General features: G+C 37.9%; 1 protein-coding gene across 1 annotated transcript; it reads right to left on the bottom strand.

The window, feature by feature from the left end:
• Positions 1-1,770: 1,770 nt before the first annotated feature.
• LOC129281254 (S-crystallin 4-like) lies at positions 1,771-18,253 on the bottom strand. The gene is made up of 10 exons (XM_064113442.1): positions 17,919-18,253; positions 15,069-15,161; positions 14,493-14,608; positions 13,998-14,090; positions 13,026-13,189; positions 7,038-7,219; positions 6,204-6,296; positions 5,556-5,671; positions 4,302-4,406; positions 1,771-3,009 (listed from the first exon to the last, which is right to left on the bottom strand). Exons 1-10 carry the CDS (start codon positions 18,058-18,060, stop codon positions 2,842-2,844), a joined length of 1,272 nt encoding a protein of 423 aa, XP_063969512.1. The 5' UTR covers positions 18,061-18,253; the 3' UTR covers positions 1,771-2,841.
• Positions 18,254-18,955: the final 702 nt, after the last annotated feature.

Below are 18,955 nucleotides of genomic sequence, written 5' to 3'. Positions count from 1 at the left end.
CAGTATGTTGCCCAGCATTTCTAAGAGTGTAATGATAATAATACTACTCGATCCTACTACTACTACTACTACTACTACTACTACTACTACTACTACTACTACTACTACTACTATTACTACTACTACTACTACTACTACTACTACTACTACTATACTACTACTTCTACTACTACTACAACTACTATTACTACTACTACTACTACTATACTAGTACTAATACTACTACTACTACTATTACTACTACTACTACTACTACTACTACTATACTACTACTACTACTTCTACTATTACTACTACTACTACTACTACTACTACTTCTGCTGCTGCTGCTGCTGCTGCTACTACTACTACTAATTATAATAATGATAATAATACAAATAAAAATAATAATACATGATCGTTGTGTAGCGGATGTCAGATTATGAAACAACTTCTATATATACATGTGTGCACTTCTAAAGTCTATATTTCCCCGTCTTCAGCCAATCGTAGCCTTTTACAGAGCACAAGAATTTAAAGGAATTAATTCCTGCCAAGTACCAATTTAACCCACTTGCATTGAGTAGGGGAAGGCGGGGTAAGTTGAGCATAGGGGCAAGTTGAGCCACCACCCCCAGGCCAATAATGAATGAGTCAGACATTGTGGTGGTGTCATGTATTGATGACCCATTACATAACCCTTAAACCCACCACATTGTTTTCAACTTTGAAACAAAAAGTAATTTTTTAAAGGAAAAAAAAAATTCAGCCAAAAAAGTAAAAACGGGTGTGAAATAGAAAAGTTCTTTTTACCCGCACACGTCTTTAAATATAATAAAGAAATAAGAACAATATTGTTAGTCCAGGTATTGATTCTCATTCTTGTCATAGTCTTTTACATGATGGATGCATAAGAAATGTGTGGATGTGAAAATATCGCATTAAGTTCGGACTGGGGTAATTTGAGCCAGCCAACATGGGGCAAGTTGAGCCATAGAAATTCTTATGGTAATGTTTAATAATAACAAAAACCTTAAAAAGCCATTGAGGAGGCCGAAATGAGCAAATTCACATGACAGTTCTTTTACTTTTAGAGGTTGTTAGTATTTATAGAGAATTAGCAACTGAAAAGACTTTAAATAAAAAATTGACATGCTAGTTCTTCAAGCATACATTTTGAACATAGTTTTTGTGGCTCAACTTACCCCAGAATGTGGCAGAATTTACCCCACAGATGGGGTAAGTTGAGCCATTTGACATCGTTTTTTTCAAAGGTCACAATGACTTTCAGTGTGGGGGTAGAAAGTTATATATCGGTGAAAAATATTTCCCAAGAATCAAATCTAAAGTCTAGATACTTTATATTTCTACAGTATTATTAGTCATATCAATTCTAACATGCAAAATGCAAAAAGTGTCACAACTTACCCCGCTCTCCCCTACATCATAATGTGGATCAATTTTTAATTTCACATGTACATATATATGATTATTTACAAATTAATGAATAAAAATGATGAAATGAATGCATGAATAATGTAAAGCATTATATAAATACTAGTATACTAGTATTTATAGTACATTTGATGTGCTATAGCACATCATATGTACTTGAGACGTACTATAGAGTTGCCATTAATGTGTAATGCTTTTTGGTTAATCATTGATGACTTCTTGAAGAGCTGGCCTATGAATAAATAATATTATTTCCTTTATTGCTACACTATGATCCCTATTATTGACACTTAAAATAAGTATGATTTAAAAAATAATAGGTCAACACAAAACAAACCATGTTATCGTAACTTCCATTTATTATCACCTATAATCATTTATAATTCTATATCGTTTTACACAGATCACGTTTCAATCATGATATACTCGAACTGCATCTGTCAAGTTATGTTCATACTCACATGTTATAAATTTTATAGAAAACACATTACTATTAAATGAATGGGGATTTTTTTTTTAATCTCACTAGTCAACAATCACGAGTTCAGGCGCAGATCCAGGATTTATCTAAAGGTGACCGGTGCATTTTCCCCAAAAATTTTGACTTGAAAAAAAAGGGGGGGGGGGTGGTGTCATCACTCCCGGTGACAAGACATTTCATCCTGTCTTAATATCTTAGAGAGAAAGGGTTAGTGTTGGGATCGTAATAGAGTTTTTGGTTCAGAACAATGTGAAATATAATAAGTAGGGTTTATTTACTGTTGCACGTTAGTTTATGTTTGGCTGAATGTGCAGATTTTCCATCGGAGCAACTGTCGCCGGAGCAAATGTCATGGAACCCATTGTCATAAAGGTGGTTTCACAGCATGCCCTCGTAAATCGTATGACCCATGCTTGTTCTCTAATTTGGCACATAATAATGTCGTGAAAAATAGGACGTGGGAATGCAGAATCGTTCTCGCGTGTTATTTGTTTCGTCTTATGCCAATTCGTCTACTATCATTTTGGTCTACCATCAGTTCGTCCACTATCCACAAAGCATGGTCTATCTGCCATTTCGTCCAATCACCATATGTCCAGTAGCAATTTATTCCATATACCATGCATTTGGTCTAATAGGACTAAATGTTTAATTGGGCAAAAAAATGAACATAAAATGGATATTAGACCAACTGGTTAAGAGATGAAATGGTCATAGACGAAGTGGTGATTAGCCGAAGTGATGATTGGACCAAATGGTTAGTGGACCATTGTTATTAGACGAAATTTTGATGGACGGAATGGCATTAAACTAGATGGAGGTAGATCATGTGGTGAGTGGACGAGTTGGCAGAAGACGAATTGGCAATTCACAATCCGGGCTACCGTTCCCAGAGATACCGTCGTAAATCGTGAATCCCGTTTTGTCTACATTCCGGGCACGGGAGGGCGGCTTTTGATGTATTCGCTGAGCCGGGAGTTCTCCGTAATACCGTCGTGGAACTTCGCCAAGGCAGGGTACGTCTCTCTTGCGTTGTCCAGCATAGAGAATATGAAGTCCAGTAGACAAAAGACGGTGATGTCAGCTACTGATTCCTGTATTAATGATGCAATAATGATAATAATAATTATGATGATGATGATGAAAATAGAATAATAACAATGATAATAATAATAATAAAAATTATAATAATAATAATAACAACATTTAATGATGATAATAATAATAATAATAGCAATAATAATAGTAATAATCATTATTATTACTATTCTCCCAGGGTAGCCACTCCAGGTGGGTGATTCATAAAGCTATTCGTAAGTTAAGAGCGACTTTAAGAACGACTGGTGATCCTTTCTTGTGGTAAATGGTATGTTCATTGGAGATGATTTAGCGCGTAAGAAAGGTTCTCCAGTCGCTCTTAAAGTCGCTCTTATCTTACGAACAGCTTTATGAAACGGCCCCCAGCTCTTATAAACATTATGAACTGTTTTCCCAGCGCACCCTGCATAACATAGGCCTAATATTACAAAGTGAGGAATTTTGAATAACCTTATAAAAACGTTGAGGAAATACAGGTATTCAGAAGCGAAATGTTTGTTTTTAATACATATTTTTTTGTCCATATTCAACATGATTGAGAGAGAGAGAAAAAAAAAATTGAGCGGAGGAGGGGAGGGGGGGGGGGGGTCGAATACACCAGTCCTAATTCAAGATTGTGTTGTTGGTGTTGTTATTGAGCTATATACATGACACTATGTCAACACCAAACTTTTAATTATCAAAATCTGTCTAAAGCATAATATTGGTATAGAGGATCAGCAATGATTACTTACAATAATAATCCGTCTTCCGCTAGTGATTTTAAGTTCAATGATGTGAATATCTTTATTGTCGAATTTTTTTTGGTTATATTTGTGTTACCACAATTGTAAATTATACTGAAGTACCATCTTTGTAAAAAAATTGAATATCATTGTTAAGAATCTTGGCACCCCCTCTCTCTCTCTATCAGAGAGATAAAATCATTCGAAGATTATACTCTGAAATTATCTTACACTGAATTCAAACTATGCAAATAAATCATTTTCGAACATACCGAAACTTAATATAGGCGTTAACATGGACGGAAATTGTTACTCGATAATTATAATGCGTTGTGAAAGAGTGAATTTTATGGACCCCTCCCCCCATTCTCAGGGGCCGCGGAACGGTTTTCAAAGTGAGGGGGGGGGGGCTGACCATGCGAAAAATCACAATCCTATGGTCATCTTTGCATTTTTGTACATGGTTTTGGAAAAAAGTGGGGGGCTGAAGCCTCCCAGCCCCCCCCCCCGCATCCGCGGCCCCCGATTCTGACTATACCTTTTAAACGTAACTTGACACATACCGTGTTTCCAACGAAAAATCGTCCTCCTGCTCTTTCTATCATATCGTTGAGGTAAGGAAGAAACGGCTTGGAAGTGTTGTCCCTGAAATCCTCAATCACTGTCTTCTAAATTTTGGAAAAAATAAAATGGGTTGGAGAAACATTTTTAAAAAATATCTGTTAAAAAAAATATCAAAATATCATTCAATTTGTATCACAACATTTTTTAAGTATTCATTTTTGCACAACCAAAGAGAAGTCCTTTCATGTTTCGCCTCACTGAATAATATCAAGAATGAATATGATTTTTTTTTATTTCATATAATAAATTATGGCATATATCATTCATCTCCCTCTCTCTCTCCATGGGCCTGGGTAACGGGTGTGCTTTTCTGAACAAAATCCCCTTTCATTATGGAGTGGTTGTCATTTTAAAGAAATCAAAGTCACCCCCTTTTTTTTTTGGGGGGGGGTGCTTGTTAACAAACCAGCACCCTCTTTAAAAATCGTCCCCAAGCCCCTGTAACCCCCCTCTCTCTCTCACCCTCTCTTTTTTGTTCTTTATCCCCCTCTGCACTGGCGTACCTAGGATTTTCCAGAAGGGGGGCAAATTTTTTGGAGGATATTTCGTCCGCGAACATTTTTGACAAGCAAAAAAAAAGGGAAAAAAAGGTCTTCAACGACAAATAAAGGATTTCTCAGCACAAAAGAAATTTGACAAGCAAACAAAGCCAAGAACGTACGCAAAAAAAAAAGTCGTCAGGGGGGCAATCTGCCCCCTGCCCGCCCTTAGGTACGCTAGTGCCCCTCTGTCAATAGAGTACCGAAGCGATGACGTCAGTTGCCATGGTGTCATGGCGGCCTGGTTCTAAACAAATGAACCCGCCGAATGAAAGCGTGTGTTTCTCAATATTAACCCACCATGCCATATTTTGGGTTCAACTACGAATTGGTCTAAAATTTATATACCCGTCAGCCCCTTCAGTTGTTACAATGAAATTGTGCCCTCTTTAATACAATTGGACTGGTTTCATCTATTCTATTCATTGTAATCTAATGTCTTGATCCCCTTTCCTATAATTTGTTTAGGATTGAACATGAAAAATAAAAATTGGGGTTGTACGACGGTCCCCTCGAATTTGGGGTTTTGAACAAAAACCTACGGGACAGTGTCGCCTTTTCTCTCCCCCTTTGGGCCTTTTCCCTATGTAAAAATATAATGAAATCGCCGCAAAGTTTACAACGGAGACACGGCTGACGATCTTCTCTTAATACCTTTTTCTCTGCATCCTTCTCAAAGGCAGCGGGCAAGGCTTTAGCGACGATGTCATCCACCGTTTCGCCAACGATGTCTATTTCTGCAGCCTCGGCATTGTTTGCACCGTAGAAACCTAGCGTCGTAAAATTGGAGACAAGTTACACGTGTTTGAAGCATGGCCGTACGCAGAATTTATTCGGGGGGGGGGGGGAATAAGACGCGTAGGAAATTCAAAGAAGCGGGGGGGGGGGTCGGCCGGGACAGATGGGACAGTTGCCCTCACGAAAATACGCCACAAGTGAATACCGTATATATCTTGCGATTTCAATTTAGACTAACAATTTTAACGCTCTCATGAGAAACTCAAGAGGGGGGGGGGGGGGGGGGGCGTCGCTAGATGGCTATTAAACAGGGAAAGTACCGGGTCGGGATGAAAGTAGAGTTTAAAAAATGAATCAATAAAAGGAAATACAAAACAAGATGAACACAAACAATTTAATGAAATGAAAACAAAATAAAAGAAAATCCATAAAAACAGCATTATAACAAAAATAATATTAAAAGGCAAAATAAAATTAGAAACGAAAAAATGAATAAAAAATAAATAAAAGATAGATCAAACAATAAACATGATCAGAACAACATATGGAGTAGATCTAACGTACCAAACTCCCTGGCGAGATGTCGGATTATGGCTTTACATTGTGGCAAGGGCTTTCCGTCAATGAGTAAAACTGGACACTGACCAAGTGGAAATACTGTTAAAAAAAAGGAAACAATTTTTAGTCGACTATATTGGTTAAAATCTCATTGGTTAAAAACCATCCCATCCCAGTCTTTCCAAGAGGAAAAGATAATATCAACATGTGCACACATTGGCATCGATGATGATAAGCTACCAAATGCTTCATTTGACTTTGTATCGAGGTTGCTCCGCAGAGCGTAACTTGCCACACCTCTGCCACGCCCCCGTCACGCCAACTATCAATATACTCTACGCAGAGCAGAAAAGTGCATTGCATGCAACTCGTTCGAATTATTTACAATGTTTCACTTAAACGTTTTCCCTGATGAAGGGGAAGGACCCCTAAAAATGGAAATAAAGTCATTTATAATTGGCATCTGTCAATGCATTCGAGTTATTATCATTCTTCGAAAAGGAAAGAATTGTGATTATCTGTACCTATTATATTCATGTACTGCAAGCAACTAAACAGCGATGAATAATTCACTTTACTCCTGAATCGATTCTGCTCGGAATATGTATATATATCTATATATATATATATATATATAATATAGAGTGATGATAAGTTTACTTCTACCAATCGCTGTTGAGTTGTGAATATTAAACATAATGAGATGAGGCGAGGCCAACTCAACAGATGACGCAGGACACCATTATTTGCTTTAGCTTTCGTCTTTTAATTGAGACTTCGTCAGAAGCGTCTGAAAAATATAAGGAGATACATATATATAATATATATATATATCTTTACCTTTCTTATCATTCTTTATTTCTGGCCACTCCCCTTCCTTAAACCTGTAATCCTCGAACTCAACGCCCTTGAGCGCAAAGAGCATTCGGGCAGCCTCGGCGCGCCCCGTCGTATTGAAGTACATCAGCTTGTAGGTATGCTCCGACATGGCGTCTGATCTTCTCGATGTCCTGGATGTTCGACGTCAATGACCACGGGTGAGACAACGCAAGTGTATGACAACGGCGCGATACCTCAGTATTCAAACAGCAAGGCCACAGTCTTCAACACTTCAGTCTGCATTTCTGTATTGTTTGTTTTTATCGATTTTATACCAGTCGCTCTCTCCTCCCAGTTCAAGTTTATGTACACAAGTATGTGACTCCTAGTCTTTTTATTCAGACCATAAAACAAAGGCATGCATCGACTATCCTGGTCATCTCCAACAAAATGCTTTGTAGAATATTCTTTATAGATTTCATTTCGCACTTGACAACTATGTTCAAATAAAAACAATAATAATTTGCAATGCAAATATCATGTTTTAAAAAGCACTATTAACATGATAACACCATTAAACTTGGCATAAAAATGCTATTAAACATACAAATAGTATTTTTCTTCGGCGAGCTTTGCATGGAAAATTCTGTATTATAATTCGAGCGGGTAGAATTTTTTTTGATTTTTTTACTTTTGCCCTCCCCCTCAAAAAAAAAGAAAAGAAAAATGGAATGACGTCCCTAATTGCCCCCTGCTGACTATATTATTTCTACTTTGTTTTAAAAGTGTAGAGCTTGATTCAATTAAGTACCTACATGTATATACCCTGATCGAATTTAAAAATTTACAGTGTGGCATAATTCTGCTTCAGAAGACAGTTCGTATTCACTTGCATGATGAAAACGCCTAGGCATCAAGACTAGACGATAGCGCTCAGCGAGGTGAAGTCCAATGTCTAATGCATGAGGGTCAAATACTGTAACAGATCAGAGCAATAAAAATCCAAGGTACGTGTTTATACGACGCAAATAGAAAATTACGGTTTTATGTCAGAGGCAACTGCCTCTCCCCACTTCATCATGACTATCGTGATTTTGAATTCATACGAATGATTTTATAGCAGAATATCACAATAGCTTGTAAAACCCTAGTGTAAAAACTTACACCAGTGTTAAAACTGACACCAGTTGTCGTCCCTATAGGACCACACCTTGATGTGTCAAAATTACATCTTATAGAGATTGCACATATAACACCAAAGAGTGTAAAAATAATAATCAAGGGTGTATCAAATTGGTGACACGACATTTGCTCCGACGACTATTGCTCCGGGCTTTATTTCGTCTAAGATATAGGGTTAGGGCTACACTGTTAGAAAATTTATCCTTAAAATAAAAGAAGTTCCTGCAGCAGGGTCTCGAGAACACCTGTAATCTTACCAGATTGCGTAATCTTACATTATATCATGTAAAATTACAGGAAAGTGATATCTGGTGTATGGAACCTTACAAATTTCCTTTAATAAAACACCCTTTTTCCCTTTTTAAACAGACCTGTTCTGTTAAATTGCAAAAAAATGATGAATTTACAGAATGATTTTGTTATTGCTTTCTGCAAAATCTTCTCTTTTTTTGTAAAATCAGTTTTTTTTAACAGTGTAGGATTGCAATGTGGTTTTATATTAGGTTCGTACATTGAGCGTGGAGCTAGTAGCATGGTTATGCTTGGGCTGCGTTTATGCGACCTCAAGCCAGAATCATGATTTGAATCATGATTTGAATCATGATTCAAAACACAAACATGAATCACAATATCACAGAATCAGCGTTTAGACGACCTTCATTCCAATGCTGTTTTTCCTCAGATTCGGGCCAATCCAGTGCGCATCACTAGTGCGCAGTTTGACAGAGGAAGTTTTTCGCAAGTGTTTCGGCTCTCGAAAAATATTTTGCTTCCAGAATTCAGTCTATACCTCATTTTGTTTACTTCTATCATATAGGGTCCATATGCTTCTATTCATCTTGTTAATTTATCCAAAATGGTGTTCGGAAGTGAATTTCAGCGTAGATCCAATTTGATATTGATACTGTATACTCAACAACAACTGAGATCATTGTCTGTCCAGTTAATTCATTTACTAGAACTTGAAGACATGACCAAAAAATGAAAAGTAGTGGACGATGCGATGACCAACACAGAACTTGAACATGACAAGAAATGCATGCGTAGTACATAATCATGCACATACAATGAGCGCCTTGAGCTTGGCAATTAACCGAAAGTAGCCCGACGCAACAGTGAGGTCATATAATCATGATTGTAATCACGATATCGTTTATTCGAACATTTTCGTACGTGATTCTGCAGAAACGTCTTTCCAAACGCCCCTTTTTTCGTGTTTCATGTTTGTGATTCTAATCATGATTATATTCAATTTCGACTAAACGCAATCGTGATTCTGCAGAATCGTGATTTGAATCATGATTCAGATCATGATTCTAGGGTAAAAAAGTGGCGGATAAACGCACCCTTGGTATATGGTATATTTTTAAATCCAGCGTTGAATTTGGTCATTCCATCAGCGTGTGGAATTTACAGCAGAGCAACTCTCGCCAGAGCAAATGCCATGGGACCAAAGATCAGCCATAGGTTTTGAAACTAACACCACAGTAACATGAGCAGAGCCGGAGTGGTCCTTGCTGTACACCAATCAATACCAGTTTTTGTGGTATATTACTCTTAAACAAATCAGTCAAACTGACTATAGACAAGTAGTCAGCTGGTTGCAACTGATATGCTAGTCACATTTCTGACATAATATATTCTAGTTAGAAATAACTCTGTTCTAGTACAATACGACTAGAAAATAGTCAAATATGACTAGAATAACAGTTGCACCCAGCTGATCCTATTAACTAGTCATTTTCGACTGATTTTTTTATAGAGTGTATATAAGTTTATATAAACATGATATTATATAGGCCTATGTCTATAGCTCTACTAAAGATCATTATCATGAATATAAGCGACGGAAACCAGGCCCGTCAACCCAGTTAACATGCCACCCCTCTTTCGATCGGATATGAGGACAATCACAACTATAAAACGCAATGACTTGCATTTTCTCAATTATTATCATAATTATATATATCTTTTTCTCGCTGTGAAGAGCAGTGTTGACGTTGGCATGTGTAGTCTTGAACTTCAAACTATGCAGCCCCCATGAAACAAAAATAGGTACGTGATTTAAAGCATATAATTCCGGAATGTTCAAGAATTGAGGCGTCAATATTAGGAAGGTGGGTTTCGATCGTTTAGTATTTAGGCCGTGAGAATTGCTCTTATAGCTCAAAGCAGAACACCTACGAATCAATTTTCGTAAAAAAATGTTAGAAGGGAATCAAATATGGTGTCCAATAGGCCCTCATTCTGTGTCTCGTAACACAAAGGTTAGCGATTGATCGTACGCTTGATTTTCACGATTGATTGTACATTGTAGTCAATGAAATCAATCGTAGAAAAATGTTCTACGATCATTGCTAAGCTTTGTGTTACGGGCCCGTGGCCAACATTTATTTTTTGGAAAACAAAAAGATCATGGGATCCTTCGATAATTGCAACAAATTTTTGCATAATATGAAAAAAAAGTGCCTTACTTATTAATAGTGATATGATTTTTGAAGTTTTTGGAAATGGATTGGAATGGTTTCGCCCATCAACGTTTATTCCATATATATATTAAAAGCAATATTTTTAAATACAGTTATAGGGGATTGCAATCTAGAAGCCTGGCTTTTTAGCAGTCCCCTCCGTACCAAACCGTTACCTGTTATATAAACTGCATATAGTACATTATGAACTCATTGTTGAATAGATTTTAATGCTTTACATTATTTTACAATGCATACTATGCTAATAAGATTACATTTGATTGTTGGATATGGAAATAAATGATATGTAATGAAAATAAAAATAATATTGTTTTTCCCACAATGCATAGAATTGCTGTATATCAAATTATTTTCCCCAACTTATATAGCTTTGTTGAACTAAGAATTATTTAAAGATACAACAGACAAATCAATAAAGCTAATTTAATACGAAACAATATGACGAAAAATATAGTTGTCGTTAGAGTGAACAAGTGTTTCTCTGCGCGTTATTCTCAGTAGAAATTAATGTACAATGCCTTCAGCATCATGTTTGAACTTCATGAATTCGCGGAAAAATATGCCTTAATTCAGCAGAAATGCTGTTGCGATTATAAATAGTTTGTACACCCCAATAATAATGATAATAATCACTATCACTGGTGTAAAGATGGGGGTAGGGAGCTTGAGGGGCCATGCCCCCCCCCCCAAAAAAAAAAAAGGAAAAAGAAGAAAGGGGAAAGTGTGATATTATGATTATTATGCCAAAATTTAAATATAAAAAAATATTTTTGTATAAAAATGTCAATTTTTTGGTTGCTCGCCTTGCTCTTTCGTAGCCTTTTTTCTATATGCCATATCTAAACCCCTCTAAATTTTTGGCTCATTCCGCCACTGGTAATCATATTCCTTGTCTACTTGTTAACTACATGGTAGCCACATATGGCCCTGGGAAGCGTGCTGAAGCACCCCCAAGATTTTCCCTGGGGGGTGCTGCGTGTATTATTCTCCATAGGCAGCACCCCTGGAAGTCTGGTGGGTGTTGCAAATTGGAGAAATGTAAGGATAATTACCAACATTTTGTGTTGATACCCCCTTTTTTGGGGTCAAATTTACTCTCGGCACCCCAGGCCCTGGGTAGCCACTATATTATTAGCCGATATTCTGCATTAGATACGTTGTTATTACCATCTTCAGTTATAAATATGTCAAGCGCCTGGCTAGGTTATGACAGAAGGTCTCATTTTCAAAGTCTAATGACTCGGCCGGGGATCGTACCGAAGACCTTGCGTCCATGAGACAGGCGTTCTACCACTGAGCCATCTTGCCTGTTGTCCCCTGCATTTAAGGCCAAAATGATGGATCTATAGCATAATCATTTATTTATTAATTTGGTAATTCATTTATTTTTGTCAATTTAATTCTTTATTCATTCATCCATTTAATTTCAACATAAATACACCCACACATAAAAGACACTCACTTTCACATGGAACAGGATTCGAAAACTCACAAGTCTTTTAAAAGCCTTTAATAATGATTTTCTCTTCAATTCTTTAGACCTCCATACGTTGTTTTATTGAGGAACGTAAACCAATTTTACATACAAGAAAACAGATTGTTTACTTTCTAACAGGTGGAAATTTACAATTCCTATACACATAAGCATTGTTCCTAAATGTCGAAAGAGCTTGGACGCCAGTTCTAACGAACGTACTACTGTTAAATATACCTTCCGATTTCAATTCAAATTCCGAATCTGATTTCCCGAAGTTCAATTTGTACACCATAATCACGTACATCTAAATTTTAGGATATCAGAAGAAAAAGAAGTAAAAGTGAAAACTGCTTTTACATCACAAAAATACAAATATGAACACAAAGCCGGAAAATATCACTACTGCTCCACGAGCCGCGGAAAGGTTTTGACAGTTGGGGGCGGTGACTAAATGAAAATCACAATCAGACAGTAGTTTATTACGTTTTTGTACAAGTTTATTAAAAGCGTCCCCTAACACACTAATTTTGTGGGACAGGCAGTTTTTAATTCATTCATACAGACGAGTTGCATCGGCCCAACCAAAGAATAGCATTTCCATTTCTAAAAATCCCATGCTAATTTTGTGTAACGGGGCGGTTTTTAAGATATTCAGTGAAACAAAAAAATAAATAAAAAATAGATGCACCCGGCATAAAATTCTATACATGCAGCATAAGATAATTAGTTTGAAAGAAAAACAAAGTTCCGTGATTTTGTGCGACGGGGGGGGGGGGGGGTATTATGGTGTTGTTATTTTTTTTTCAAGGTATTCTGTGAAACAAAGTAGAGTGTCATCATCCAGCACAAAATCCTATGGGCTAATTTTGGGTGACTGGGCGGTTTTTAAGGTATTCTGTGAGTTTGGAGTTATCCTTGATGCCATTGTAGAACTTCCCCAGCCGAGGATAATCGGTCAGCACCGATGGAGCCATGGGTACAAGGAAATCCAACAACCAGAAGACGATGACGTCAGCGAGTGTCTCCTGTGTAAATTTTGGACAAAATAAGAGAGAACAACCTTCAGTCGGATTTTACATACAGTACATTATGATTTAGATTGGTCGACTTATGGGGCTTTGCAAGGACATGAAGGACTTAGGTCAAATAGAAAGCCAAGGTAAGTACAAAAATATTATAAATTCCAAGAATTGAACGCAAATCAATGACAAATTTGAGTTTAAATTTATATGAAGAATTTAGCTTTATTTTTGTATTATTATTATCATTTTTTGGGGTGGGGTCTGTAGTGTAGTGTAGTCTGTAGTACGCACAGGGCATTGTTCTATATCCACAAAATGAACCAAAATTAAAAGGCTTGTATTATCACATCGGATTATCGCGTCCGGTCGGGCAATCGCATTACCCGACCATTCGAGAAAAGGGCGCCCCCTTAGTTTCTGAAAGTTCAGGGTCTAGTTCACCCGACCCTTTGGCTTACACTTCTCACAAATCATCGGGTACATTGGACACGAATTTCGACTGATAATTTTCAGAAAGCGTCGCCCGGGTAAACTGGACCCGACCTTTTTGGACTACAGGGGGCCCTTTTTAAACAATGAGCTACAAAACCGATTTCAACAGATAAAATGGCAGAGATGATCATACGAATGCAATAAATCAGTGCAAATTAGTCCGTGAAATCACCGACTATTTTACTTGACTAGAGATTCCTTTCTATTTATGAAGCACTCCCAAGATACTGGGCACCAACAGCTACACAAATTACTTAGGACAATATACCAACAGATCAGAACATTATTGAGGATACATGTTGTTCATGATGACAATTACCTTATTTCCAACGAAAAATCTTTCGCCAGCATTATCACTTAGAAAAGTGAGAAAAGGCTTCGTTTTCTCGTTCAATTCTCCCAACAGCTCTTTCTGCAGATAATGATAAAAAAACAACATGGACAAAGCCAATGTAAATAGTAAATGAAGGAATGATTACTCATAGGAAATGTTTACAGACAATACTACGTGCACAAACTTCCAATCAAACTTCCACACGTATGTGTTGAAGATGTAAGATCTGCGCACGCTCATTCCTTCTGACTTCAGAAATTTTCGGAATTAGCATGCGCAGAATCTAAATCCACCGCCATCGTTGATTTCCGCGGCGTTTCCCAAATTTTGCTGTATCATGGACCCCCCCCCCGAAAGAGCTGTAGTGCTCGACTCCTGCGCCTCGTAATTCAAAGCCCGGGAAATGTGGCTCACAATTTCCATAACAATAACATTTTCAATGACGAATTATTCTTTATTTCTAATGACTTGTTATTATACCTTCTTGGCTTCATCCTTCTCCATGTGAATGGGAATGATCTTTGAGACGATGTCGTCAACGGTCTCGCTGATGACGTCGACTTGCCTTCTCTGTTCGTTGTCGTCTCCGTACAGCTCTGTGAGTCAAAAAGATATCAATAAAGCAAATGAAAACCAGTACATGGAATTTGACAAGCCCCCCCCCCCCAAATAGGTTTTAACCAATCTTTCGTCCCCGAAAAATTATGAAAAGCAAAAGAAAAAAAAGGTCTTCACTTTCAAGGGGGGGGGGGGGCACACTTCTGTTTTAATGGCATTTTTACATTACAAATTTTAATATTGTTTCTCAAGTGGGGGGGGGGGGCGCACGGGCCGGCGGTGCCCCCCCCCCCCCTGGATCCGCCAGTGCCAATATTGATGGAATCCAATTCATTGGGGACATAGATGCTTACACGGTCAGTTTCAAGCGTAAAATATGTAACATTTCATTTCGTTCTTGTCGTCATATTGTGAGGTTATGTCAACTTGCCGCCCAAGCCCCACCCCCATCTGTGTGCAAGTGACATGAGCCATTATTCGAAAAAAAGAAGTACTTACTAAATTCCCGAGCAAGATGTCTGTTGATAGCCTTGCTGTGGGGAAGGGCCTTGCCGTCAATGATCAACGAGGGAGCTTGACCAAGAGGAAACACTGCCATGATGATAGATAGAGAGAAGGGGAGATTGGGAGGGGGAGAGAGAGAGAACGGATAGGGAAAAGAAGGAGGATGAGGAGAAGAAGAAGAAGAAAAAGAAGAAAGAAATACAGACAGACAGATATATAAAGATAATATAAGATAAGGAATATATAGTTGACGGATTGACAGATAATTGGATAGATAAATAGATAGGTAGATAGAGATAGATAGATAGATAGATAGATAGATAGATAGATAGATAGATAGATAGATAGATAGATAGATAGATAAATAAATAAATAAATAAATGGATATATAAACAGAAAGATTAACAAGTGAACAGAATGATAAAAGTATAAAAAAAAGGATTGGTTAAAATGACTATTCTCTTGTTAAATATGTGTCGGACCAAGGAGATATCACTTGATATCTCCTTGGTCCGACCAAGAAAAAATGGTCATTGAATCAACCAAATTATTGCTTAAAATTCGTTAATTTTGACCAATTTTCATCTGTCGGACACATATCAACCATGAGATGGGTTATTTTGACCAATCCTTTCTTAGAGTGTGTAATATTTCTTATAAAATTGTGAATGAAATTTAAAATAATGTAAAGCTTTCAACGTGTACTGGTACTGTAAGTACAGCATGTATACTAGAGGCAACATCGTGAAGACTTCAAGACTGTAGAAAACATAAATAACAAGTTCATATATTTAAATCAAATATAAATCAAGAGATGAACATTATCATTATGACATAAAATACAATAAGGCATCAAGAAAAATCTTCTTAAAAGACAAGTTCATCCCAACCAAAAATTGATTTGAATAAAAAGAGAAAATCCAACAAGCACAACACTGAAAATTTCATCAAAATCGGATGTAAAATAAGAAAGATCTGACATTTTAAAATTTCGCTTAATTTCACAAAACAGTTATATGCACATACAGGTTGGTATGCAAATGAGGAGACTGATGACGTCATCCACTCACTATTTCTTTTGTATTTTATTGTATGAAATATTCTAATTTTCTCTTTATTGTCAAGTGACACAGTGATTAATTCCTCCCTGAACATGTGGAATGAGCATTGCTTATACTATATGGTTCAGTCAAGTCGGTCCCTTTGGTCAAATCTGTAAGAAATGAAATATTGTATGATTCAAACAATAAAAAACAAAAGAAACAGGGAGTGATGGACATCATCGATTGACTCATTTGCATGACACCGAGTCGTGCATATCACCGTTTTGTGAAAAATAAGCGAAACTTTAAAATGTCATAACTTTCTTATTCAACCTCCGATTTTGATGAAATTATTCTCGTTTGATTTTTCTCTATTTATTCAAATCAACATTTTGCTTGGGTAGACTTGACCTTTAAATATCATCCAATCACTCTCCTTTGTCTCCAGGTCGAGACTATAGTTGAACAAAATACTTATCCATACAAATGCAAATCAAGGTTACTACCCGTTTCCTAAAACTTTGTTATAATAACAAATTAGCGATAACTATTGATAACTATACTGCATGAAAACCTTCAATCCTATTGGCTGATATAAGTAATAGTAAATTTATAATATAAATTGTGTATTTATTATTATAAAAATGTCTTTATAAAACGGGACACATGACTGGTATATTGGGCTGTCGGTTTGTTATTCTTATTCAATTTTTTTACTACTTTAGTGCCAATCATATTTCGGAATATGATACAGGTAAAGTTGGAAAACGGTAAAGGAGGCGAGATGCACATTTTGATGGTATATTATGAGTATCAAATTGATGATCAATCAGAGGTCCCTGTCAGCACCGGATATTAACGAGTTTTCGCAGCCAGTAGCGTACGCAGGATTTTTTTAAGGGGGGGGGGGGTAAGCTGGATAAAAAAAGGGTCTTGACTACAAATTTTACGTCGTTTTGTACCTCAAAAAAATAACAAGCAGAAAAAAGTCTTCAAAAAAATGTTAGGGGGTATCAAAAAAATTTAAAGGGGAGGTCTGAACCCCTGTAACCCCCCCCCCTCCTGCGTGCGCCACTGTTCGCAGCCACTACGCAGACCAGACGGTTTCTGGAACATTGAGAATCTATTGAAAATGCCCGTCAAACTACGAATGAACAGCTGAGAGGTCACTGTCGAAAATTGGTGAACCACGGCAGATCGAGATCGTCCAAAGATTTGGAGCCGAGGTAAAATTACAAATCTGTCGTTTTTCGAGAGTCACGGACGAATTAAACGGTTGTTTCTATTCACCGACCCTCGACAAAGTCCCCCATTGTCATGAAGGGCATTTGACAATAGATTCTCTACGTTCCAGAAAGCGTCGGCGTAGTGGTTGCAATAACTCCCTAGTCTCAAATCCAAGCCGTACTGCTCACATCATAATTATACTAACTGGACTTCAAGGCTAGTTGCCAGTTTGAGGGAGAGTTAGCAGTTAGCCTTTGAGAATTCACATGTAATATAATAGGGGCGGATCTTAGATTTAACTCAAAAGAAGTTGTCAATGCAATCCGTTTGACTCTTGTTTACCTTACACGTTTAACCATACGTTAGGCCTACAACCCCTCCCAGAACCCGCCCACGCCACACCCCCATGCACCCTTAGCTTTCTTAGATAAAAATAATGTAGCAAAATATGACAGATCTACAAATGGTCTGTACAACACATCCATTTTTAAAATCTTTTGCGAGTGGATAATTTCAACTACATATACATGTACAAGCTCTACTTGCAGTTATAGGGGGTTATAGGCCTACTTACATTCTTTTTTGCCTTTCAGTTCGGGCCACTCTCCTTCCTTGAACCTGTAATCTTCGAACGCGACGCCAGCCAGGGTAAAAAGCATCCGAGCCGACTCTGCTCGACCTCGGCTGTTCCAGTACATCAACTTATAAGAAGGCATGGTGGACTAGTTTCTTCTTGTGGTTCCCTGTTTGGTCTCCTTATGACAGCGAAATGCTTTAAAATGGTCTAGGAGGACACTTTTCTAACCCTGGAAAGCGAAGCTTCGGCTACGTGCAGTGTGTTGAACAGATCGAGGAGCAGACGATCTATTTCATCCACGCAACGTAGACAGGGTAGACGCGCGCCACTGCACCGCTATAATAACTCGATCTCCACTAAAGCGTTCATAATCATACAGCGATGACTTGCATTTTTCTATTTATATTTTCGCCCTTTGTCAAGTGCATGTGTTCTGCGATATTGACGTTGGCATTGTATATTTGCTTATAGTCTTGTACTTCAGACCATGTACCATAGGTACTAGATTCACACAAGGCATCCGAGTGGAATTGGGTGTGTGTTGGGGGCAGGATGTATTTTTTCTCCTTTTATCTTGATTACAGTATTTGATCACCTATTCAACGGTAAAAGCCCGGGGGGGGGGGCACTCGACCAAAAAATTGGTAGGGGTGTGCCGCGGGCGAGGCAAAAAACCGTGGCCTTGGAGCGGGCTTATCGTAAAAAGGAGGGTCCTCGGAACGGGCTTCGGAACTACAAATGTTTGTGAAAACGGGGGTCCTCGGAACGCATCTCCGTATCTCTGTGAGTGCGTATGCATCCCTATGGAACGGGCAATATCGTGCATGACGCAGCTAGCGCGGCCTCCGCCGGGTGCGCTCGCGCTTAGGCGATGGTCGAAAAGCGCTCTACGGCCGCTTTTCACCAAAATTGTAGCAGATCAATGCGACCGGAACGGCGTAACGAAAAATATGCGAAGCTTTGGAGCGGATTTCTTTCTTCTTTTTTCTCGATAAGAAGGAAATGCTATGCCTTGGAGCGGCTTTCTTTGTTCT

This window comes from Lytechinus pictus, chromosome 18 (genome assembly GCF_037042905.1).
Source record: "Lytechinus pictus isolate F3 Inbred chromosome 18, Lp3.0, whole genome shotgun sequence".
NCBI lineage: Eukaryota > Metazoa > Echinodermata > Echinoidea > Temnopleuroida > Toxopneustidae > Lytechinus > Lytechinus pictus.
The sequence above is the reverse complement of the archived record's forward strand: the minus strand, read 5'-3'. Positions and strand labels throughout refer to the sequence as shown.

Bases quoted from the DNA above. Each gene is read 5' to 3' on its own strand.
- LOC129281254 (XM_064113442.1), bottom strand. From the start codon at position 18,060: ATGCCTTCTTATAAGTTGATGTACTGGAACAGCCGAGGTCGAGCAGAG. The intron at 14,091-14,492 runs GTATAATAACAA...CATTATCTGCAG, and splicing joins AGAAGGATGAAGCCAAGAAG to AAAGAGCTGTTGGGAGAATT. The intron at 7,220-13,025 runs GCCCATAGGATT...TGGTCATTGACG, and splicing joins CGCCCAGTCACCCAAAATTA to TCGAACATCCAGGACATCGA.